Source organism: Neovison vison, chromosome 11, assembly GCF_020171115.1.
Source record: "Neovison vison isolate M4711 chromosome 11, ASM_NN_V1, whole genome shotgun sequence".
Taxonomy (NCBI): domain Eukaryota; kingdom Metazoa; phylum Chordata; class Mammalia; order Carnivora; family Mustelidae; genus Neogale; species Neogale vison.
In genome coordinates this window covers 161,438,783-161,465,460 of record NC_058101.1, presented here as the reverse complement: position 1 = coordinate 161,465,460, position 26,678 = coordinate 161,438,783, and the positions used below count along the sequence as shown (strand labels likewise).

The 26,678-nt window shown below is 36.1% G+C and overlaps 1 protein-coding gene across 2 annotated transcripts in view; it reads right to left on the bottom strand.

The window, feature by feature from the left end:
* KCTD9 (potassium channel tetramerization domain containing 9) overlaps positions 1-26,678 on the bottom strand; it is a 43,980-nt gene that overhangs the window by 12,932 nt on the left and 4,370 nt on the right. For both annotated transcript variants that reach the window (XM_044225122.1, XM_044225120.1), the window contains exons 2-9: positions 21,473-21,594; positions 19,025-19,068; positions 15,381-15,477; positions 14,701-14,759; positions 14,365-14,493; positions 2,510-2,577; positions 2,327-2,422; positions 1,048-1,197 (exon numbers count right to left, since the gene is read on the bottom strand). In XM_044225122.1, the coding sequence (XP_044081057.1) occupies positions 1,048-1,197; positions 2,327-2,422; positions 2,510-2,577; positions 14,365-14,493; positions 14,701-14,728 (471 nt within the window). In that variant the 5' untranslated portion in view covers positions 14,729-14,759; positions 15,381-15,477; positions 19,025-19,068; positions 21,473-21,594. The remainder of the gene's footprint in view (positions 1-1,047; positions 1,198-2,326; positions 2,423-2,509; positions 2,578-14,364; positions 14,494-14,700; positions 14,760-15,380; positions 15,478-19,024; positions 19,069-21,472; positions 21,595-26,678) is intronic.

Genomic DNA, 26,678 nt, shown 5'->3' with positions numbered 1-26,678 from the left:
CTCAAATTTGTGACCCTAAGATCAAGATCAACCGACAGCCACCCAGGTCCCCTGTATGTAGATTTTTAAAAATCAGTATGATATAGTACTATAAATGTATTTTCTCATTATTATTCTCTTAATAACATTTTCTTTCCTCTATCTTACCTTACTCTAAGAGTAGGGTATATAATACAGACGACATATAAAAAATATACTAATTATGTTTTGGGCACCTGGGTGTCTCAGAGGGTTAAGCCTCTGCCTTCAGTGCAGGTCATGATCTCAGAGTCCTGGGACTGAGGCCCGCATTGGGCTCTCTGCTCAGCAGGGAGCCTGCTTCTCTCTCTCTCTCTGCTTGCTTCTCTGCCTACTTGTGATCTCTCTGTCAAATAAATACATAAAATCTTAAAAAAAATGCTAATTGACTGTTCATGTTATTGGTAAGGCTTCTGGTCAACAGTGGATTATTAGTAGTTACCTTTTGGGGAAGTCAAATGTTATATGTAGATTTTTGCGCAGAGGCCAATGCCCCAGCCCCAGTGTTGTACAAGGGTCAAATGTATATATATATACACACAAACATGTAAACACACACACACATAAGACATATATATAGAGAGAGAAGGAGAGACACAGAGATGCTAACTTACACAACCTGACACACATCATGTTTATTTCACAATATCTCTGCCAAATACCTGTAGAGCAGTATTTCCCCACTCCAAGAATGGGGCTGAATAAAAGATCTCAAAGGTCCTATTCAGCTTTACCCTCCTAATTCACTTAAAATAGAAGTCCTTTTAAAGTACAGTATATTGAAGGGATGAGGATCTAATTTCAAGATTTCATTTCTTATTAGTTGCTAAATATTTCAGGTCTTCATTTATTGAAGGACATTAAAGTTGCAAAACTAACATATTTCACTTTTAGAACCTTGGGTTTTATCAACTTAAACTATGTTTTCAAGTAAAACCCCATATAGAGAGAGAGATCATTTCTGCTCGTTGACACTGTTCAAGAGACTAAACATTTAATTCTCTCTTATGACAAAAAAATGATTCTTACGTCAAGTACTGATCCGGAGAGATCAGCTCTTTCAAGATTTGCACAGCAGAGATTAGCATGTGCAAGATTGCAGCGGCTTAAATTGGCCATTTTGAAGTTAATGTATCGAAGGTCCAAACGAGAAAGATCAGCACCACTGAAGTTTAAACCCTAAAATTAAGAAAAGACAAACTGTCACAAAATTTAAACCATCTGTTATATTACATTTAATGACTGTAGCTAACCCCCAAGTTTCTTAGAAGCAACTAGCAGGTCAGTCATTTGGAATTTACTAGAAGACATGATCAGATAAAACTTAGATATAAAACCAGCATCCTTAATGGGTTCTTAGAAAAACAACTTTAAATATAACATTAAAATCCAGTCTGGATATACTTTATTTATGTGCAAAAATTTCTTTCTTTCTTTTTTTTTTTTTTTTAAAGGTTTATTCATTTATTTGAGAGAGAGAGACCATAAATAGGCAGGGAGGAAGGCAGAGAGAGAGAGACAGAGAAGCAGGCTCCCCACTTTGCAGAGAGCCCGACATGGGGCTCAATCCCAGGACCCCGAGATCACGACCCAGGCCAAAGGCAGAGGCTTAACCCACTGAGCCACCCAGTTGCCCCATGTGCAAAAACTTCTAAAGAACTGTCTCTGTTGGCCATGTACATATTAATATTGTTTATATATTTTTATCTACTTTATAAGTATTCAATGATTCAAGGTAGTTTTATTCTTAAAAAGTAAGTATTGAGATTTATAAAATCTTTAATACATAAAAGTATCTACCACTGACTGGCCATATATAACAAATGTACGAAGAATGGGCTTTTTATTTTAATTGCTGCAATTTTTTTTTTTTTTTTAAAGATTTTATTTATTTACTTGAGAGAGAGAGACAGTGAGAGAGAGCATGAGCGAGGAGAAGGTCAGAGAGCGAAGCAGACTCCCCATGGAACTGGGAGCCTGATGTGGGACTCGATCCCGGGACTCCAGGATCACGCCCTGAGCCGAAGGCAGTCGTCCAACCAACTGAGCCACCCAGGCGTCCCTAATTGCTGCAATTTTGATGAACTATTCAAATTGCCACATGGGGCATATTAGATAATAAAAAAGGCCATTACATCTCTTTTTTTGCTAACCATTTTGGGATTAAATCAATGCTATCACCCATAATTAAACTGTATCTTGCCTGAAAAAGGAACATGAGGAAAAAAAAAAAATCCAAGAAAAATGTTAAACTTTACTCACAGCTTTGCTGACACAAATAATTCACATAAAAGTCTGCTTTAATTACCTGGCAACGCAATTCTGATTTGGTTGGAGTGGCTAGCAGAAATCGGACAAATTCCTTTCGAGATATTGGCGAATGATCCTCTGGTGGTTGAGAATTCTTGAAACAGATATTAAGAAATCAGTGGCTCATTTTGGGAGGCAGCTACAATAACTGTAACACTGGCTAATGTAAAAAGAGCCTTACCTTTATTGCCACTTCCAGGTGTTCAATCAATGAGTCAATACCAAAAAATCTGGCTTCTTCTAACACACCTATCATAATAAAAACGATGTGACTTTTACAGAAAACTATTCATTTTAATATTTGTAAAAAATTCTTTGTTAAATCCTCACAATACAAGTGAAATTCAACAAGCAGACAATCAATATAGAAGAAAAATAACTCAACTGTAGAACACGTATACAGAATACTTTTAAATATATGTAATATAAAGTTTTTCTACATAGTTTATATTCAGCAAAATAAAAACAGGAAACTTGATGAATCAGAATGAAAACCTTCTATATTTCTAAATTTTCTGATAATAGGCCACAGGCAAAACCTCCTAATTTTATGAGTCCCTAAAATAATTGAAATAAGTTTGATTGTGAGTCTAATAAATGATTAATTCACCTCATCTTAACATTTCATTGACTTTTTCAGTGGAGTAGATATGAATGGGTTTTGACAACTTTCTTTTACTTACTGAATCAGGAAATTATAGAAATGAATAAAAGTAAATTAGTTTCAAAATAAAAGCAACAGAATGACTCAGAACCCTCTCTGAAGGAGAATCAATTAAAAAAACTATTTCTAGGGGCACCTGCGTGGCTCAGTGGGTTAAAGCCTCTGCCTTTAGCTCAGGTCATGATCCCAGGGTCCTGGGATCGAGCCCCACATCCGGCTCTCTGCTCAGCAGGGAACCTGCTTCCCTTCCTCTCTCTCTGCCTGCCTTTCTGCCTACTTGTGATCTCTCTCTGTCAAATAAATAAATAAAATAAAATTAAAAAATGATAAAAAAAACTATTTCTAAATGATAAAAGGGATTTTTATGTATCATTTGCTTGTCTTAACTCGGTTAAAAAAAATCTGTACATTCTCTAGGTGACTTAGTATATATACTGTATATTCTTACATCTATTAAACATCTTCATCAGGATATTTGGGAAGAAAATTGGAATCCATTTTCCTTCAAATGAAGACCTCAGTCATTTAGCTGAGTTTTTTAACTTGTTAAAAAAAATTCCTAAGGATTAGAAATTACAAAGAAAGTTAAGTGAAATAATCTCTTCCTTTGAATAGTTCCAAGCCAATAAGGGTAACTATAGGTAGATATAGGAAGCTCAGCAGTTATCTGGGAAGATTATGATCTTCTCAGGGAAAGCCCATTTCCACTTCTAATATTCCAGTTGCAAAACAAAGGTCATCTGATGAACAGCACACTACTTAGGCAGCTGTTCTGGCACAACAATTTCCAGTCCACGCCAGAGTGGCCTCATCTTTGGATTCCTCATGAAGGGGCAGCCATATTTCCTATCTATCCCTGGTAGACACCCACCATAAAATGAGATTTCTAATGAGTTTCACTCTCAGTGTGCCTAGATGTTCTGAGTCGATCAGAACCCCCCAAGGAATAGAGTAAAGATTTTTTCCCCCTACTTTTAGGTTTAGAATCAAAACTTTAAAAATTCCAGAAAAGCCTTACAAACACAAAAGGCACCTATGGGGCATAGTTGAGAAAAGGAAGTAATACTTAGCAAATTTTCTGTCATCACCAGTAGGAATTAGATTTGAATCCCAGTTCTGCCCCTTACTTCCTTTTTTGCCTTAGAGAAGCTATGTATTCTTTCTCTTCAAGTTCCTGTTTACATTGTGAAATGGGAGTATTATCACTTTCTCCACAAAGCTGACATAAGTATTAAGAGAGATATGCAATAGAATAGGAGGAGCAACTTGGCAGAAGAGTAGGACACATAAATATCAGGTCCCAGGAGTTAAGCTTAGATAGTTAGTGAGCCATTTTGAACACCTACAAACTCAATAGGAAATAGAAGAAAGAGCAGCAATTCTAGGAACAGAAAATCAACCATTTTCTGGAAGGTAGGACATGTGGAGAAGTGATTCCGAGGCAACAGATGGGAAGAGCGAATGTGGGGCGTGGAGCCAGCTCACCGCAAGAGGTAGAGCAGCAGAGCACAAAATTGGAACTTTCAGTAGTCTTGTCCACTGAGGGACATTGCTCCAGAGGCTAAGTGGGAGTGGGGCCCTCACGGGGACAGTATGGTCTCAGGACCGGTGGGGTCACACAAAGACCAGGGTACCTGACTGTGACAGAGCCCCAGGTATCGGAGCAGGGAAGCAGGCTAAAGAAAGAGCCAAGCAGTGGACTCAAGCTTGGGGTTACCTTAAACCATAATCTCCAGCACAGTCAGGCCACTGCTTTCTGAGCAGGGGCCCCACAAGTAACAGATCCAGGGAGAACTCCCTCCTTCCTCCTAAGAGGAGCAGCACAGAAGTACACTGCAGAAATCTGTTAGGTTTCTAGATTCCAAACAGGACCATGCACCGGAGACAGAAATGTTCAGTCACAGGCCAGGTGAGCACAGAATGCAGCTGGAGACCAGGGAAATGGGAGGGATTGACTGCTTTTCTCTGAGGGTACACTGAGGGGTGGGGCCCTGAGCTCTCGGCTCCTGCGGTGCCAGAGATTGGGAGGCCACCATCCTCATTACCGTCCGACAAAGCTATATGGAAAGTGTTCACGGAATAAAAGCTCCAGAGACCAAAACCAAGCAGGTTACTTAGCCTGGATCCTGACAAGGGCAGTGCAATTCCACCTTGGGCAAAGACATTTGAGAATCACTGCAACAGGCCCCTCCCTCAGAAGATCAGCAAGAACATCCAGCTAGGACCAAGTTCACTTATCAATGAGAACTGCGGAACTCCAGAGCTAGGGGAAAGCAACACATAGAATAGATGGCTTTTTTCCCCATGATCCTTTACTCTGCCAAAGTTAAATTTTTTTTTAACCTTTTCTCTTCCGTATTTTAATTTTTTAAAACTATTTTACCTTAACAATACCCTTTTAAAAATCTTTTAAAATTTTCATTGTTATGGTTATATTTTATCCCTTCATTGTAGTTAACCTACTTTTTGTAGACAGGTTTTTTTCTTTAAAAATTTGGAATACAATTTCTTCTAATAGAAATTGGAATAAAATTTCTATTTCTATTTCTATTAGAAATTGTATTAGAAATTCCAATTAGAAACTGGAATACAATTTCTTCTAAAGGAAATTGGAATACAATTCTAATAGATGAAAATATACCCTAAATCTACTGCATGGCTTTGTTCTAGTCTCCAGCTTGATAACATTCTTTCCTCTTTTTTTCAACCAACTTCTTATCAATGATTTTTTAGAATCTTTCTAAATTTTCATCTTTACAGTAATATTCCATCCCTTCGACATGTTTATTTTTAAATATATGTAATTTTCATCTTTACAGTAATATTCTATCCCTTTAATGTGTTTACCTTTATTTTTAAATATACGTAAGTTTTACTTTCTTCAAAGTTTTGGGAGATAGTTTCTTTTAACAGATCAAAATACACTCAAAATCAAGTGTACGGCTCTATTCTATGCACCAGTCATATATATATATGTATATATATATAAAATATTATATACATGCACACACATATATGTATATGTGTGTATACATATATACATGTATATATATGTAAAATAAAAATAAAAATTAAAAATATATATTTACATATATTTTCCTCTCCTTTCTTCTCCCCCTGATTTAGTTAGTATATATTTTTCTCGGGTCATTATTAACCTCTTAGTATTTTGTTCTCTCATTCATCTATTCTTATCTTGATAAAATGACAAGGCTGAAAAACTCAAAACAAAACAAAAAAAGAACAAAAGGAAGTACTAAAGGCTAGGAACCTAATCAATATGGAAATTAATTAATATGTTAGAGCTGGGGTGTCTGGGTGGCTCAGTGGGTTAAAGCATCTGCCTTCAGCTCAGGTCATGATCCCACGGTCCTGGGATCAAGCCCTGTATCAGGCTCTCCGCTCAGCAGGGAGCCTGCTTCCCCCCTCTCTCTCTGCTTGCCTCTCTGCCTACTTGTGATCTCTGTCTGTCAAATAAATAAATAAATCTTAAAAAAAAAATAATAAATCTTAAAAAAAAAATCTTAAAAAAATAAAAAAAAATAATATAATAATAATAATAGAACTAGAGTTCAGAATGACTATAATCAAGGTGCTAGCTGGGATTGAAAAAAGCATGGAAGATACTAGAGAATCCCTTCCCGGAGAAATAAAATCCCTTTCTGGAGAAATAAAAGAACTAAAATCTAACCAAGTTGAAATTAAAAAAGCTATTAATGAGGTGAAATAAAAAATGGAGACTCTTACTGCTAGGATAAATGAGGCAGAAGAGAGAATTAGTGATATAGAAGAACAAATGATAGAGAATAAATAAGCTGAGAAAAAGAGTGATAAACAACTATTGGACCACAAGGAAAAAATGTGAGAGATAAGTGATACCATAAGATGAAACAATATTAGAATAACTGGGATCCCAGAAGAAGAAGAAAGAGAGAGAAAGAAGAAGAAGAAGAAAGAGAGAAAGGTATACTGGAGCAAATTCTAGCAGAGAATTTCCCTTATTTGTGGAAGGGAACAAGCATCAAAATCCAGGAGGCACAGAGAACCACCCTCAAAAATCAATAAAAATAGGTCAACACTCTGTCATCTAATAGTAAAACTTACAAGTCTCAGTGACAAAGAGAAAACCCTGAAAGCAGCTCGGGACAAGAGGTCTGTAAGATATAATGGTAGAAATATTAGATTGGCAGCAGACCTCTCCACAGGGACCTGGCAGGCTAGAAAGGACTGGCATGATATATTCAGAGCACTAAATGAGAAAAATATGCAGCAGAGAACACTATATCCAGCTAGACTGTCCTTGAAAATAAAAGGAGAGGGGTGCCTGGGTGGCTAAGTCATAAGCATCTGCATTCGGCTCAGGTCATGACCACAGGGTCCTGGGCTCGAGTCCTGCATTGGGCTCCCTGCTCAGCAGGAGGCTTGCTTCTCTCTCTTCCACTCCCCCTGCTTGTGTTCCCTCTCTTGCTGTGTCTTTCTCTGTCAAATGAATAAATAAAAATCTTTATTTAAAAAAAACAGAAAATAGAAGGAAAGATAAAAAGCTCCTAGGACAAGCAAAAATTAAAAGAATTTGCAAACATCAAAACCAGCCCTAGAGGAAATATTGAAAGCGGTCCTCTAAGCAAAGAGAGAGCTCAAAAGTAAGATAGACCTGGGGCGCCTAGGTGGTTCAGTGGATTCAAGCCTCTGCCTCTGGCTCAGGTCATGATCCCAGGGTCCTGGAATCAAGCCCCATATCGGGATCTCTGCTCAGCTGGGAGCCTGCTTCCTCCTCTCTCTACCTGCCTCTCTGCCTACTTGTGATCTCTGTCTGTCAAATAAATGAAAATTTAAAAAAAAAAAAAAAAAAAAAGGAAAAAAAAAAAGTAAGATAGACCAGAAAGGAACAGAGACTATATACAGTAACAGTTACCTTACAGGCAATACAATGGCACTAAATTCATATCTTTCAATAGTTACCCTGAATGTAAATGGGATAAATGTCCCAATCAAAAGACACAGGGTATCAGAATGGATAAAAAGAACAAGACCCATCAATAAGCTGTCTATAAGAATCTCATTTTAGACTCAATGACACCTCCAGATTTAAAGTGAGGGAGTGGAAAACAATTTACCATGCTAATGACATCAAAAGAAAGCTGGGGTGGCAATCCTTCTATCAGATCAATTAGATTTTAAGCCAAAGACTATAATAAGAGATGAGGAAGGACACTATATCACACTTAAAGGGTCTGTTCAACAAGGAGATCTAAAAATTTTAAATATCTATGCCCCTAACATGAGGGCAGCCAATTATATAAACCAATTAACAACAAAATCAAAGAAACACATCAACAATAATACAATAATAGTAGGGGACTTTAACACCCACCTTCACTGAAATGGACAGATCTAAGCAAAAGATCAACAAGGAAATAAAGGCCTTAAATGACACACTGGACCAGATGAATATCACAGATAAATTCAGAACATTCCATCCCCAAACAACAGAATACACATTCTTCTCTACTGCACATGGAGCGTTCTCCGGAATAGATCACATCCTGGGTCACAAATCAGGTCTCAACAGGTACCAGAAGAATGGGATCATTCCCTGCATATTTTCAGACCACAATGCTTTGAAACTAGAACTCAACCACAAGAGAAACGTTGGAAAGAACTCAAATACATGGAGGCTAAAGAGCATCCTACTAAAGAATGACTGGGTCAACCAGGAAATGAAAGAAGAATTTTTAAAAATCATGGAAATAAATGAAAATGAAAACACAACTGTTCAAATTCTTTGGGACATAGCAAAGGCAGTCCTGAGAGGAAAGTATATAGCAATACAAGCCTTTCTCAAGAAATAAGAAAGGTCTCAAATACACAACCTAACCCTACACCTAAAATAGAGAAAGAACAACAAAGAAACCCTAAACCAAGCAGGAGAAGGGAAATGATAAAGGTCAGAGCAGAAATCAATGAAATAGAAACCAAAAGAACAGTAGAACAAATCAATGAAACTAGGAACTGGTTCTCTGAAAGAATTAATAAGATTGATAAACCCCTGGCCAGACTTACCAAAAAGGAAAGGAAAAGGACCCAAATTAATAAAATCATGAATGAAAGCCTAGAGATCACAACCACTACCAAAGAAATACAAACAATTATAAGAACATATTATGAACTACTGATGCCATCAAATTTGACAATCTGGAAGAACTGGATGCATTCCTAGAGATGTATGAACCATCACAACTGAACCAGGAAGAAACAGAAAACCTGAAAAGACCCATAACCAGTAAGGAGATTGAAGCAGTCATCAAAAATCTCCCAAAAAACAAGAGCCTAGGACTAGATGGCTTCCCAGGGGAATTCTACCAAATATTTAAAGAAGAATTAATACCTATTCTCCTGAAACTGTTCCAAGATATAGAAATGGAAGGAAAACTTCCAAACTCATTTTATGAGGCCAGCATTACCTTCATCCCAAAACTACACAAAGACCCCATCAAAAAAAAAGAGTTACAGACCAATATCCTTGATGCACACAGATGCAAAAATTCTCACCAAAATATTAGCCGTTAGGTTCTAACAGTACATTTAAAAGGATTATTCACCACGACCAAGTGGGATTTATTCCTGGGCTGCAAGTTTAGTTCAACATCGGTAAGTCAATCGATGTGAAGCAATGCATTAATAAAAGAAAGAGCAAGAACCATATAATTCTCTCAATAGATGCTGAAAAAGCATTAGACAAAGTACAATATCCTTCCTTGATCAAAACTCTTCAAAGTGTAGGGATAGAGAGCACATCCCTCAATATCATCAAATCCATCTAGGAAAAACCCACAGCGAATATCATTCTCAGTGGGGAAAAACTGACAGCTTTGCGGCTAAGATCAGAAACACGGCAGGGATGTCCACTATCACCACTGCTATTCAACATAGTACTAGGAGTCCTAGCCTTGGCAATCTGACAACAAAAAGAAATAAAAGGCATCTAAATCGGCAAAGAAGAAGTCAAACTCTCACTCTCTGCAGATGATATGATACTTTATGTGGAAAACCCAAAAAGACTCCACTCCAAAACTGCTAGAACTCATTCAGGAATTCAGTACAGATATAAAATCAATGCACAGAAATCAGCTGCATTTCTATATTTCTATATACCAACAGCAAGACAGAAGACATCCAAAACGATAAGATTCCTAGGAATAAACCTAACCAAAGAGGCAAAGAATCTGTACTCAGGAAACTATAAAGTACTCAGGAAAGAAACTGAGGAAGACACAAGAAATAGAAAAATTTTCCATGCTCATGGACTGGAAGAACAAATATTGTGAAAATGTTCATTTACCTAAAGCAATCTACAGATTTAATGCAATCCCTATCAAAATACCATAAATTTCTTCAAAGAAATGGAACAAATAATCCTAAAATTTATATGGAACCAGAAAAGACCCCATGTAGCCAGAGGAATGTTGAAAAAGAAAACCAAAGTTGGTGGAATCATAATTCTAGACTTCATGCTCTATTACAAAGCTGTAATCATTAAGAAAGTATGGTAGTGCACAAAAACAGACAAATAGATCAAGGGAACAGAACAGAGAGCCCGGAAATGGACCCTCAACTCTATGTCAACTAATCTTCAACAACAGAGGAAAGAATGCCCAATGGAAAAAAGAGTCTCTTCAACAAATGGTGTTGGGAATACTGGACAGCCACATGCAGAAGAATGAAACTGGACCGATTCCTTACACCACACACAAAATTAGGCTCAAAATGGATGAAAGACCTCAGTGTGAGACAGGAATCCATCAAAATCCTTGAGGAGAACATAGGCAGCAACCTCTTTGACCTCAGTCAGCCACAGTTACTTTTCCTAGAAACATTGCCAAAGGCAAGGGAAGCACTGCCAAAGGCAAGGAAGTAAGGGAAGCAAGGGAAGCAAGAACTACTGGGACTTCATCAAGATCAAAAAGTTTTGCACAGCAAAGGAAACAGTCAACAAAATCATAAGACAACCAAAAGAATGGTAGAAGATATTCTCAAATGATGTATCAGATAAAGGTCTAGTATTCAAAATCTATAAAGAACTTCTCAAACTCAACACCCAAAGAACAAATAATCCAATCAAGAAATGGGCAGAAGACATGAAAAGACATTTCTGCAAAGAAGACACACAATTGGCCAAAAGACACATGAGAAAGTACTCAACATCACTTGGCATCAGGGATATACAAATTAAAACCACAGTGAGATACCACCTCACACCAGTCAGAATGGCTAAAATTAACAAGTCAGGAAAAGAAAGATGTGGTAAGGAGGTGGGGAAAGGGGAACCCTCATACAATGTTGGTTGGAATGCAAGCTCGTGCAGCCACTCTGGAAAACAGTATGGAGGTTCCTTAAAAAGTTGAAAATAGAGCTACCCTGTGACCCAGCAATTACACTACTGGGTGTTTACCTTAAAGATACAAACATAATGATCCAATGGGGCATGTACACCCCAATGTTTATAGCAGCAATGTCCACAATAGCCAAACTATGGAAAAGAACCTAGAATGGATAAAGAAGATGTGGTATAGATAGATATATAATGGAATACTATGCAGCCATTAAAAAATTGAAATCTTGCCATTTGTAACAATGTGGATGGAAATAGAGGGTATGAGGTAAGTGAAATAAGTCAACTGGAGAAACACAGTTATCATATACTTTCTCTGATATGAGGAATTTGAGGCAGTGTGGGGGACCGTAGGGGGTAGGGAGGGAAGGAATGAAACAAGATGGGATGGAGAGGGAGATAAACCATGAGAGACTCTTAATCTCACGAAACAAACTGAGGGTGCTGGGGTGGTGGGGTGGTAGGGACAGGATGGCTCGGTTATGGACGTGGGGGTGGTATGTGCTATGGTGAGTGTTGTGAAATGTGTCAGTCTGATCTGATGATTCACAGACCTGTACCTGTGGGGCAAATAATACATTCTATGTTAATTAAAAAAAAAGAGTGATATGCAATATATAATTAGGTATAATGCGTGGCACTTGGTAGGCAAATGATCACCTTGATCATTATTAAATTTTATGTTTCCTGACATTTACAACCATTCTCTTTTTATTGTATCAAACTGGGGTTCAGAAAATTTATGTGACTTCAGACCAAATTTATGTGTTCAGAAATTTATATGACTTCAAGGAAATAAAATATTGCAATGCAAGAAAAGCTTTCAAGTTAGAGAATAATTGAAATCAAATAAGTCAAGGAAAGGAATGATAATTTAAAGCAGAAAATGAGGGGTGCCTGGGTGGCTCAGTCAGTTAAGTGTGTACTTTCAGCTCAGGTCATGATTTCAAGGTCCTGGGATGGAGCCCTGTGCTGGGCTCCTTGCTCAGTGGACAGTCTGCTTTTCTCCCTCCCTTCATCCCTCCTCCGCACTCGTGCTCTCTCTCTCTTAAATAAGTAAAATATTTTTAAAAAATCAGAAAAAGAAGGTTTTGAAGATAAATGGTAGCAGAATAGACATCATGATTCACTGGAAAAAGTGAAGATCATTAAAGGCAGAAAAGAAATAATGAAAGTAAGGAAAAAATATATCCACTGATGAAAGTAAAAATTAGGAAGAGTAAGAAATAAGGTCATTTAAGTAAATAGAGGTAGAAGGGAAATAAGTCAGTGTGGATTATTGTAAAGCATATAATCAGTTGGGGAACCTGTAAATGTTATAAAGAGTCTGGCTAGATTTTGTACTAATTAGAAGTAGTAACGCTTTATAAAATGATCCAGTACAGAGCTCTGCTTGCTGAACAGCTGAAAAAATACAACAATGGCTGAGAAACCTGAAAAAGGAACAAGCATAGCTTGGCAATAGCTGAAGTCTGGGATAGCATGGATATGTATTTCTGATGTTCTGTCCCAGGCGGGGAGGATATGAAAGGCTATCAGCGATACAGAGAAAAATTAAACTAGGAAGCATCGAAGAGCCCATAGGATGCACAGTGAAGTTTAAGTGTCCTCAGAAAAAAAGTGGCCACCAGGGGCGCCTGGGTGGCTCAGTGGGTTAAGCTGCTGCCTTTGGCTCAGGTCATGATCTCAGGGTCCTGGGATCGAGTCCCGCATGGGGCTCTCTGCTCAGCAGGGAGCCTGCTTCCTCTTCTCTCTCTGCCTGCCTCTCTGCCTACTTGTAATCTCTGTCAAATAAATAAATAAAATCTTAAAAAAAAAAAAAAAAAGTGGCCACCAGAGTGTAAGCAGGAGTGGTCTAGCTGCTGAAAAGCAAAGGGCTGTACAACAGAGGACCATTGCTTATTTTTCTAATGATAATTTCTGCAGAATGACTAAAAGAAAAATAGGTTTTACATGGTTTTAAGCAACAATTGGTAGGTAAAAAATAAGAAAGCAACAAAGAATTTGTAATGAATAGGTATGACGCTAGATGAAAGGTCAAATAAGGTCATTTTTTTGCAATGGGTAAACTTTAAAGGCAATGCAGACTTTAATATAGAAACAATGAAAGTTACTGAATGTTATCTATCATACTCCAGAGATTGTTAAGTTAGCTCCTTTGCCTCACCACCAGCCCAGGCTGATTCTGATGTTTTTGGCATACAGTATTTTCAGAACAAGAAGATTTCACATAAAATTGTAGATTTCTATCTTTTCTTTAAAAGTCAAGGCTCTGACACCCTATGTCCACACACCTACATGGCAACAATCTGTGGAAGGTAACTAGGAATGTGCACTCAAGTTCACCACAACCCCTCCACTCATCAAGTCACACCAAATTTAGTCAGGTAGAGGCCCATGAGCTTTGAAGATGCATCTACTGCTTTATAAGGGATCTAGCTGACATCATCTCTATGATGTGAAAATCCTGTGATATAGTCAGGGATGAGCGTATTTTTAATACTCTATTTTCAAAGTAGACTCAAGAGAGAATTCCCCAAGTTAAACTTCTAGTAAGTTGTAGAATTGAGATTTTAATCCAGTCTTATGATTCTGAAGATAATTTCCCCTTTTGATGACCCTACGTCTCAACATGATGGGAAGGTGCACAATTTGAAGTGAAGTCACAGTCACAATTTGATTAAAAACAACAACAAAATCGCTTAAAGTCCCTTGTGATAAAATCTAAATCTCTTTAGAATCTAAAATCAAAATTTATGGGTTAGATATATACCCATATACACAAAGACTGTATCTGTGCCTGTATCTATTTCCATACCTATATATACTTATATATATATAAAAAAATTTAGCTTTAAAAGTGGAAAAGATATACTTTCACTTTATGAAAATATATTATGTTACTAATATTACTCTGTAAGTGGAAACAAAATTTAAAAATCCCAACTTTACAAAAATGTGAGGAATCATAAAAACTCACCCAATAAATTAATGCCATCATTTACAATGAGCTGTCCATGACGCAAGTAGTTCAAAATGGGTTCAAAGTACTCAGGACTTCGGTCAATTAAGAAAGCTCCTCTATGATCTTGCTTATTTCCCCAGACACCTGTGTCACCATTATAGTGAAGAGAACCCCCCCCCATGAACAAGAAACAAAGTTAGAAATTTAGGAAGAAAAACTGTGTAACATACTAGTAAGTTTTCACTCGTGTAAAAATTATTGGTATCATTAAAAAGTACAGAAGGACAAGAGTTAAGTCAATACAGCTATAAAGAGGTCTCACAAAATGTGAAAACAATGTGTTGCACTCACCTTTGTCTTTAAACATGTGCGCCAGCATACTGTCAGGTTCTTTATTCACTAAAGTGCTCCTAAGAATTCAGGGAAAAAAATTGATTTCTCCATTTGTCTTTATAAACAAACATATAAGTCAAGAGTATACTTGATCCCAGCTGCTCTCTCAAAAAGATGCATGCTATAACCTGGTAGGAGTGATGCTGGGAAACAAAAATGTGCAATAAGTTGCCACTTGTCAAAATCCTTTCTAATCTGGCATTTCCTTTGATTCAAATATTGTTTTAGGTTCCTTTAACTTAAACACTAATTTATCCTTCTAGCAAGCTATTACATCACAATATTCTTTACCTAAACTTGCCTTGTTCTTACCCCTTTAACATACATAGTTGTAGTTGCTACAAATTTCAATACTGTTCATTTTTACTTGTGTCACATGTTTATTACCTGACATCTAAAAAACCTGTTCTAAAACCCTAAAATATTTGATACCTAAAAAGCATGTTCATGCCTTTCGTGCTTTCTTTGGAAGGACCTGTGAATCATTCTTCTACGCTTAAAAAAAACTTTCTAAAAAATGGTTTAAGATCACAAGGTACTACAGTCTTTTCTAAGGAAATCATCAAAATTGAAGGAAAGAACAAATACTACATAGTGTCCTCAAACACACACCTGTGCACACATTCACATGCACCTACCGTGTAGTTGTAAAGTACCGCCCTCCAACATTTAAGGTTAGCCAGTCTGTGTGAGATCCTGACAACCCTTCAGGTAGTTTAGAATCTGTCTGAGGATCTAGAAATGACATGCAGAAAACAATAAAAAAGGTATGATTGAGTTAATGGGGAAGAAGGCAATAAGCTTCAACTTTGACAGTAAAAACATACTTAAAAGCTTAACAGAGCTACTAGCGATGCATCGATAGCATTTAAGACAAAACTGATAAGGTAATCCCACAGATACAAGAGGACCACAGCATTAGCATCGTTGAAGGAAGAAGCTGACAGAAACAACAGGTTAGGTGATGAACCTAAGAATTTCAAAGTAATCCATACTCACTTCAAAGTTTGGCAAATCTATTTGAGAATAGCAGACTGAAAGTGGAAGGGGTATGTTCAATCCATGGGTGGGTGAAGCAAGTAGTTTGCAGTAAGATCTGAGGAGGCTATAAATGAACCTCAAAACCCACCAGCCAAAACTCCCTTCTAGGACAAAGCCCAATACACCAAGGATAAGACGCTGGAAAAAGAACCCATGCTGAACAGAACAAAGGCAGAGACAAAAGACAAAAGACAAAGACAAGGGAGTCCAAATAAAAGTTAAAAAGGTCTAAAACAGCCAGAATACATCAGAAGGTGACTTACATATTTTTTAATATGTCACACAAATAACAGAAAAGTGAACTTCAGAGCCATGAAATTAGAAAACCTTCCCTAAGTTAGCTTTCCCTTCTCAAGTTAAAGAAAACAATTTCCCGTTAAGTGGGCAACAGAAAATCTCATACAAAAATTTTCAAAGAATAAGAATTACATCCCTATAAACAATGAAAATGTGCCAGAAAGAAATGCCCCCAAAATAGATAAAAACTATTACCAAATATTCCAAACATGCTAAAAATAGTAAATAGTATAAAATATGAAAAGAACATAACCCAGAATTACAAAAATTCACCAATGAGGTGAGAGAACTCAGAGGAGAGAATGAGAACTATGATGAAAACCTAATTCGGGGGGCCTGGGTGGCTAAGTGGGTTAAAGCCTCTGCCTATGGCCCAGGTTATGATCCCAGGGTCCTGGGATCGAGCCCTGCATTGGGCTCTCTGCTCAGCAGGGAGCCTGCTTCCCTTCCTCTCTCTCTGCCTGCCTCTCTGCCTACTTGTGATCTCTCTCTGTCAAATAAGTAAATAAAATCTTAAAAAAAAACAAAAAACCAAAACCTAATTCAGAAATGAAACTACACTAGAAGCAGCACAGGAGAGAATAAACAGGTAATACCTTAAAGGAAAGAAAAGTTGAAAAAGAGGAAAACTTTTAAAATAATAAGAAATGAAGGAAGAGATGAAAAGGAGTGCAGAGATTTCCGATCTAGAAGACAGGTATAGAATATCCAACATACAAACAATAGGAGTACTGAAAGAAAATTAAAGCAGGGGGACAAAATAAATGCATAATTTAGAATTCAAGAAAACTTTTCTGAAATCAAAAGAAGATTTGAAAGTACATATTGACAAGGTCCACCACTTATCAGACAGAGAGAATAAGCTCAGAATACTCAGAAAAAGTCTACCAAAATTACTGTTCTTTAAAGAAAGAGAATAATCCTTTGAGTGACCTAGGAAAAATAATCATTATGAATGATATTTTTTGGACACGAACATTTTATGCCAGAATAAGACAGAGTACAACATATTTAAGATACCTGAAGAAAGAAAATATGAACCAAGGGTTTTTTTTTAACAGCTTAGTTGAGAGATAACTGATACACAATAAAACATACATCATTAAAGTTTTCAATTTGTTCAGTTTTGACATACGATTTTATATCCAGTCAAATTGATTGTCAAAAATAGAAGCCACAAACTGTTATTAACATGTGAGATGTCAGAGAACACTGTTCTTCTTGGAAGTTCTTTGTAAGGAATCTACTAGAGTTTCAGACAACCACTGGAGGCATCAACATAAGGATTGGGGGTGAGCATTAAATACATTTGAAAGGGTAAAGCTAAGTGACAGTTTTAAGAGAGTATAGTCTATAATGGCTATGTAAGCTGATAATGTAGAAACAATAAAATTATTTTTTAAGTAAGGAAAGAAAGGAATGAGCATTTGCAAAAAAATGTTTAACTGTCTTTAGGATTCATATTGGTACTGAAACTATTGGAATTGATACTGACACTTTTATGTGTGTTTTGTGTGGGATGAAATGAGTACTTATGTGACATAATTCTATCATTCCCTACATTCCCCCAAGCCAGAATTATTGATATGGATATAAGGAGACATAGGTGTAAGACAGAAAAGGTTAAATAAAAATCTTAACAATCCTGATTATAAACCAAAGTGTGAGTGAGTATGAACCCAGGAGAAATTCTACTTCTCTCTTATAATGCCATATATTATATAAACTTTCTTATCATATATTACACATAAATTGCATTTCTAGCTAGCTATGTATTTTCAACTCTGCCTACCAAAAAGCCTAGTAAAAATAATGAACCCAGTGACTAAGAGCCTGACACCCAGATTGTGTTTTGAAATGATATTTCCTACTAAAAGACATTAAGGCTTCTTGGAAAACATATTGATCTGGGTTTGCAACAGAAGTATAAGATGAATGCCTTGTTATTCCAGATAGTAAGGAAGCTATAAAAGACCAATGGGGTTTTAATAAAAGGAGTTGAAGAGGTTTCCACCACTCAAATGTAAAACAATGTAAGCATCCATAAACGCAAAGCATGAAAACATAACAAATATTTTTAAATCCAGAAGTTCATAATGGTAAGACAAAAACATTATTTGATTACTTTTTGTTTGTATGTGTACAATGAACCAATTAAGTGACCACTGCCTGCTAAATACTTTGTTAAGCTAATGGATAAAAGATGTGGAAAAATTTGTGCTCATCGTCTTAAGATAAAGACAGAGAAGAGAATGTACTTACTTCTAATTTGGCAACTGCCTGTGTGATGATCCTAAGAATTCCCTCTGCTCACCAAATACAATTATTGTCATGGCTTACACAAATCATTAAATATTCAGGGTCAGATTGTATGGACGTAAATATATCAAATACTCATTAAAGAACAGTGATGTTATTTAAGCCTTAGGCTCTTTTTCTTGAGATGCACAATTGTATAAGCTTTCTTCCAAATCAAAAAGTAGCCTATGTGTTTGTGTATGTGGTCGATATCAAGTCATTTTGACTGATCTGATATGGCCACTGTGAATGACTGTCAAATGCTAACTTATGCAAGCAGTGCACACTCAAAATTCTATAACCTAACACTTACAGGAATTGGGACAATTACTCTCAAGGAGAACATATCAGAAAAAAGTTGTATTTCCACAATCAAAATGACCTTATCATGTCATTTTTGATGAACCTATGCAATTTCAGTGCATTTTAAAGGCATGTAAAAGATGAGGTATCCATACTAAAATATGATAATATAATTCAAATTAAAACTTTACTTCAACACACACCCAATTTAGAATAAAAAAAGGTATGAAGATCTGAATGCTGCCATGAGATCCTTTTCAATGAAGCTTAGTAAGTGCATGTAAAATATTTGCCATCTTTTTCATTTTGGCAGATAAAATTGGCTTGTAAGGAAGTCACTTACCAATAAATGGTTCTCCTTCACACACAAACAAAACATCATCATCCCTGGGAAAATCAAAATTTAAAAGCCACCATCAAAATCCAGAAATCACATTAATTATCAGTTGACTAGAGGACCTATACCTTAGAATTATGCAGAAGACAGGTTTTGCTATCAGTCTATATTGCAAAGAAACTAAGTTTCAGTGCTTTGCTTAACTTCTTGATTTAACGGTCTTTGGATTTAAATTCAAATAAGGTCCTGCACATGGAAGAACTTTTAAAATGGTAAAAACAAAACAAAACACACTATGCAAATCCTGTGAACTCACAGCTTTCTTATCAACTGGAGAACATATTCTCATGCTCAAGGGATATGATTAAAGGCACTGCCAACTCTTCTTTTTTTACTTTAATTCTATAACCCTAAATAAATGATTGGGTTTTTCTTCTAAATCATCAGCTGCTCTGTGCTCTGGAAATGAAAATACATTTTTATGTTACATCTAGGAAGAATAAAATTGCAATCAGAACTCTGCTATAAAAACTCATTAACACCCACCACACACCCAAAGGTAAAATGATTGCATATAATCCAAAATTCTAGATTATCAGTGCATATTCTCCTCCCCTACCTCAAAATATCTATTTGTGCAAATAAATGATTAGAGATTATACTGTGAGCCACCAGTTCTTAATCAAGTAGACATTTTCTAGTTCAGAAGGCTTCAGTTCTGACCTTCTATGTTGCAAATTTTTATTTCCTATAAGGCATCATAGGAATACACTAAATGTTTCTTAGAGGCAGCATCTGGGTTAAGGAGAAATTTAGCTTGATGCAAATCATCCAACAATGAGACTCAATTATCTATCAAAACAGAAAGAAGCTGGGAGACAGATGTTGAAAAAATTAAGAAATTCTAATTGATTTGGACTTTAAAACTGTATCTTTTAAGTCTACAATCTCTTCTACTTAATCACTATGCCAATTAACTTTTTAAGACTAGTATGAACATCTGTTTTCTTCTCATTAACAAAAATCAACTGCTAAACGGTGTGACCCAGGTAAGACATTGAACTTCTCACATGTTTAGTTTCCTCATTTATAAAATGAAGAGATTAGAAGCGATTACCTTCAAAAGCAGTATATTATGTTGAAAGGTCATTCTGACCTGAGTTTAAATGAAAACTAAACTTTGAATTAGCTTTGTATTTTTGTACTGTAATTCAGTGCATCATTATCTTCATACCATCATTTTAAAAAATCCCATGTCTTGCCAATTAAATGGAAGTGACTTGGGCAGAGTCAGTACTTAGCATTCCCTTCCTATTTTCTTTCTCAAGTCTCTTCTTGCTTCAAAATTCTATGATCCTATGAGGATGGAATGAGGTAAACTAATCTGTTTTAAGGAGACAGATCTGCCTGGGATATTTAAAAACAAAACCTAACCGAAAAAAAAAATCACTATCGTGGTGATCACTGGTGAGTTAACCCTACTTAAAGCTCTACTTTATTTAGCAAGTTTTTTACCAAAGTAGGTCCTTGTAAGGTTTATGAAATTCAAAGCATTCTTAGGAAATGAACTAAACAATAAGCAGGAGCATCAATCAGATTTCTAACATTAAAAAAATGCATGTCTTCAGAGTCAAAAGTTCTAGGCATCTGAATTTTGAAACATGCTAAATGGGTATTAACCAAACTCAAATTATAAGCTGGTGGGAAAAGAAGTAGAAAAGATGTCGTGAGGGGTGCCTGGGTGGCTAAGATGGTTAGGTGTCCCTTTGGCTCAGATCATGATCTCCAGGTCCTGGGACTGAACCCCACATCAGGTTCCAGGCTGCCTCAGCGGGGAGCCTGCTTCTCTTCTCTCTCTCTCTGCCTCTCCTGCTGCTTGTGTGCTCTCTCTCTCAAATGAATAAATAAAAAAAAATTTTAAAAAATGTGGTGAAATTAACAACTAGAAAACACTGGGCAAATTGGTCATTTGACAAATTGATTTTTGATGAACTGTGTAAATTAGTCATTTAGCAAACTGGCCTGATTTGCTGTGAGGACTATTTGTATAACAAGTAGAGAAGGATCAACATTTTAAATTTATCTTACAAAAACACAGGTTCAGAGGCAATCAAGTCATGAGTTAATGTACGTACATCAATTCTGTAATACCAAAATAAATTCTGACACCCCTCCTGAATTGCACATCCTATTAGATCCACCTCTAGCAACAGAAAGAAAAAAATTCCATGTATGAAATATGCAGAAAGACTATCAGAATACTGGAATATACTGAGGATCTTCTACCATATAGTAGAAGTCTAAATTACTTAAATTCTAAAGAGCAAATTTTAGGCAATCATTTGCCAAAATTCTGTATTCTTACCAGTAATTAAACTACTGCCTAAGGGAAACAGCAGAGCACCAAGATGCTGAGGGAACACTGTAGACAGCTTATAAGAAGGTGAAGGTTACCTGATCAAAGCAATATCATCGATCAGTCCACCTTTCCCATTATACACACTGGTGGCTTTTATGCCGAGTTTACTGCTGGCCACAGAAAGCAAATCAGATAAAGTTCCATACACAGCGACCACCTGTGAACACACCAGATTAATTTGGACAACTTATATAATGAATTTCATTATTTACAAATTATAAACCACCATACTATAAACAGGACTAAAAATCAGACTATCCATAAAAGGAGATTTTGAGAGGTTCTTATATCTAATATTGCTGAGATCCAAAATTAGAGTGTAAGAAATCATCTCTGCATGAAAATAGTCTACTATCTTATGTATGTTAAATAACACTCTAGTTCTGAAGACAGACCCACACCTGCATGTAGATTCTGACATCCTCTAGCTGTCGACATGAGACAAATTAACTTCTTCATGCTTCTGTTGCTTTAACCAAAAATGAATAAAAGTCACACCGACATCAGATCATAAGGATGAAATGAGTTACTGCATGGTATGAGCTTAGCAAAATGCCTGAGACCTCTGTAATGTTGCTTTTATGTTATTCCTTTGTTATAGGAATGGTTTATTTTAAAAATAGGAATATTTACTGTTTATGATAACATTTACTACATCAACCACCATGTGAAAGGTAACAACTTCCCACTTCACTTAATTCTTCAGTAACTACTGATATTATAAAAGCCAGATTTTAGCTAATTCTAAATACAGCCAACAGCTGGGATACAGTGAATTGTTCTCTCCTGCTTTACATCAGGCACAGTCTGATAGATGTAGGAGCAATGCAAACGCATAGGTGGGGAGGCTGAGAATCTCTACATGTAGTTAAGTTGTTTTTTGCTCCAATATAATTTTAACTATGGGCTCCCAGTGGCTGATTTGTATAGCGTTACCATTATCAGTTAGGATCACTGAAAATTAAGAGTAAAACATAGATGAGGGGCTGAACATGAAGAATGAACAACCAATCAACCTCCCACAGGATACTGGATCAAAGTGCCATATGAAATAAGAAACAAGGCTGATCCTTTGTTTACCAGTGACTGGAGTTTAGACCCTGAATTTTCAGTTAAATAAATGAAATGAATAGCAGGGTATAGAGGGAATTGTTTGCCAATAAGGAAGTGTGCAATCTTCATGGCAGAGTACTCAGATTCCCAACTGTCTTCTCTTGGTTAATAAAGATGAAAGGACAGATAACTATAGCAAGTTGGGGAATTCTAGGGAAGAGTTGTAGGCAAGCACAATTTTAATGGGATGTAGGTGGATTAAAAGTCATACACAATCCAAGTGTCCTTAACAGATGAATGGATAAACAAAATGTGGTAAATACACACAATGGAATATTATCTAGCTATTAAAAGGAATGAAATTCTGATACATGCTACAATATAGATGAATCCTGAAGCCATATGCTAACTAAGCCAGACACATAAAAGGGCAAATATTATGTGATCCCACTTATATGACATAGGCAAATTCATAGAGGCAGAAAGTAGAATAAAGATTACCAGGGGAGAGGGTGAATTGGAAAGTCATTTTTTATATGTAGTTTCTACTAAGTATGATAAAAAAAGTTCTGGAAGTAGGGGTGAATGTACTTAATGCCAATGAACTATATGCTTAAAAATGGCTAAAATGGTAACTTTTATGTTATGTATATCTTGCCATGGTTTAAAAAAAAATAATGGAAAGCACTTGGCAGTGTCTCAACACAGCAGACATGCCATACATAACTGAAACCTGAATAAAATGTGTCTCCTTTATTTCCTATCATTTTTTCGCCTCTGTAATAGAGCCTGGAATTCTGTTACTGCAGATACATGTTCCTGGGAGAAAAGGAAGAGAAAAAACTAAGGCATTACCTGCAGCAAACCCATCTGGGCAGAGAAAGGGTGTGGAGAGAAAAAGGAAAAGAATCAAAAGCATAGAAGCACAAGAGACTGACCAAAGCAAATGTAGGATCGACTTTTACAGCCTGGAAACTGCCAGGGGAGAATAAGAAAATCCTTTCCAATTTCAGCATTCTTGTCATAGTTGCCATTATGTAAGAAGTTTTTAATTGACCTTTACTTCTTATATATCTTTACATGGCTTTAGTTGATTTGACATTATCCTCTCCTTGCTAGATAGAACATCAACTTTCTCCCCCAACATTTCTTTTCACTCTTCTCCCTCAACCAGACTTATCAAAAAATGGAGGAAAATTTAATGTATCGATGTTATGCAACTCACACTTTCCTCTAAATGAAATAATCAAAAGGCCAGCAATTAGAGAAAGTAGCAGTGAAATTATTGCAAGAAATCTCACAGTTCTGTAGATTTGAAAACTGCCCTCAAGTTGGGCTACCACTCTTATTTTTCATTTGGAGGGCATTTTTGGCATTTGTTTTTTAATTAGATCACTTTAGCTTTACTTTCTTAAGCATACTAACAAATAAGATGGAATTATATTGTAAACATATATTCGAAATCTGTCTTTGATATGAACCAATCAGAATATCTAATTTAAAAATAGATATATACCAACATAAAAATGTGATAGGCTTGGAAAACATTTTAAGTTGATAAGAAAGTCTTTAATAGACTGGCTCATGTACCTTTCCTTATGTAACAGCTTTGTTGGGGAGAAAGCAGCAATGAAAATCCTGTATATCATAGATATGAGCTTTGTTATACACTAAGCTTATTTTAGTCCTCAGAGAGGCCAAGCATTTATAAAATGATCATGCTAAGAATAGTTATTTGCTTTCTGTGTGGTATGCTCCCCAGGGTGGACCTGGAGTTCCCAAGTTACTGGGATTATCTACTTTAATAAATAAGGCACTATACTTAGAATGGAAACATTCGATGGAGTAAACTGAGAAGTGCTTCTAGTTAAGTTAATGATCACCGTATCATGCTACTATTTAACTTAATCCTTTCTAAATTTCAGACCCCAAGACAAGTGAAAGCCATCTACCAACTGGAAAGCCAATGTTATACTGTGTCTAGGAGGGCATATCAGTTTAGTGAGTTTTAATTTGCCTTTAAACACCACTTTCAAATTGTAACCTATGTTATTCAAATTTAAAAATTACATAAAATGTACATAAAGCATTTTTCTTTATGCCCATATTATCTATTAACTAATATACTATAAAAAAATACTTATTCAATTTATGCAGGCTGATTTATTCAACCAAACCACCAATCACAATTACCAAACACAGAACTCAATTTACTCTACCTATACTTTTAGTTCAATACTAAAATTGGGGGGGAGGGCTGGTTTTTATTTAAATTTCAGTTAGTTAACAGTTTAACATTAGTTTCAGGTGTTCGACAGAGTGATTCAATACTGCATACAACACCTGGTGCTTATCATAAGTGTACTTCTTCATCCCCATCCCCTATTTCACACATCCCCCCAATCCTGCCTCCCCTCTGATAACCATCAGTTTGTTCTCTATAGTTAAGTTTGTTTCTTGGTTTGCTTCTCTTTTTCCCCTTTCCTCTTTGTCTTGTTTCTTAAATTCCACATATTTTAAAATTATTTTGTTCCTAAAAAAGAGAACATAACCTTAGGTCAAGAAGGCAAATATTAAAATATTAAATATTAAAAAGTATTGAGAATATCAAGCATTGAGGAGGATGTGGATCAGTGGGAAGGTTTATGCAATGCTGGTGGAATATAAAATTACTGCAATAACTGAAAAACAATTTGGCATTTAAAAAAATTAAGCATTCATATACCTAACACCCAATACAGTTGACTCTTGAACAATGCAGGGTTTTGGGGCACCAACTCCCCCTCTCCTGTGTAGAGGATGTGTAAAATCCACATATAACTTCTGACTCTTCGAACACTTTACTAATAGCTGACTATTGACCAGAAGTCATACCAATAACATAGTCAATTAACACATAATGTCTAAGTTATGTTACTCTATTTTTATAACAAAGTGTGCTAGAGAAAATATATTCATAGTACTATAGGTTATTTATAAAAAAAAAAAAAATCTACACATAAGTGGACCTGTGCAGTTCAAATCCATATTGTTGAAGGGTCAGCTGTTAGTACAACTTATATTCACAGAGCATTGGTTCTCAAAAATGTGTTCCCTAGGGATGCCTGGGTGGCTCAGTAGGCTAAGCAGCTGCCATCACCTTGGGTCATGGTCCTGGAGTACTGGGATCTAGGATGGAGCCCCAATAGAGCAAAGGGTAGGAGAGTGGAGCCAGATTCTTCCTCTGCCCTTCCCCCTGCTCATGTTTTCTCTCTTTCTCTCAAATAAATAAAATCTTAAAAAAAAAAAAAGTGTGGTCCCTAATTGGCAGCATTAGGCTCACCTTGGAAATATGTTAGAAATTCAAATTCCTAGCCCCACCCTAGATCTACTGAATCTTAAGCACTGAGGTTGGAACCCAGCAATGTGTTTTCTCCATTCTTCAACGGATCCCAATACATGCTGAAGTTTGCCATCCACTGCCCTAGAAAAATGCTGGCATGTGTGCATTTTCCAGGATACCGACACAGGAATATTCATGGCAACACTGTTAATTTAATAGCAAAATATAAAGAAAAGAACAACCCGAATGTCCACTGACAGGAGTATGGATAAAATGGGATAGTGCTTGTAATTAATGGACTATTATAAAGCAGCAAAAATAACTAAACTATGTGTAACATTATGGATATAATCTTAGAAATACTATATTGAATGAAAAATATAAGTCCAAAGATATTACATATGACATCCATTTAGGATATGTCCCAAAGATGACAAATATGCAGTTCAGTTATATACAGTTATACAGATTAGTTATATCTATTAAAGATGTATATAACAAATTTAAAAATATATATATAACTATAACTGAACTATTAAAGACACAGAGCAAAGAGAAATACAGCATTCATGAAATTAGCTGACTTCACAGAGAAGCAGGGGGATAGGAAAGCGAATAAGCACATTAAGTTTTGGTAATATATTTTTTCTTATGTTGTGTGGCAGGTTTACTGATATTTGGTATGTTATTTTCCTCTTAAGTATTATGCATTTAATATTCTTTATATGTATCAAATGTATTTTTAAATGTTTTAAAGCTGAAGAGCAAAGTTCTTATTAATGTTTAGATCTCAATAGGCAAAGATCACAGATTTCATCTTTCTTCAACTTAATATAATGGATTCAAATCTGGATACTTTATATTAA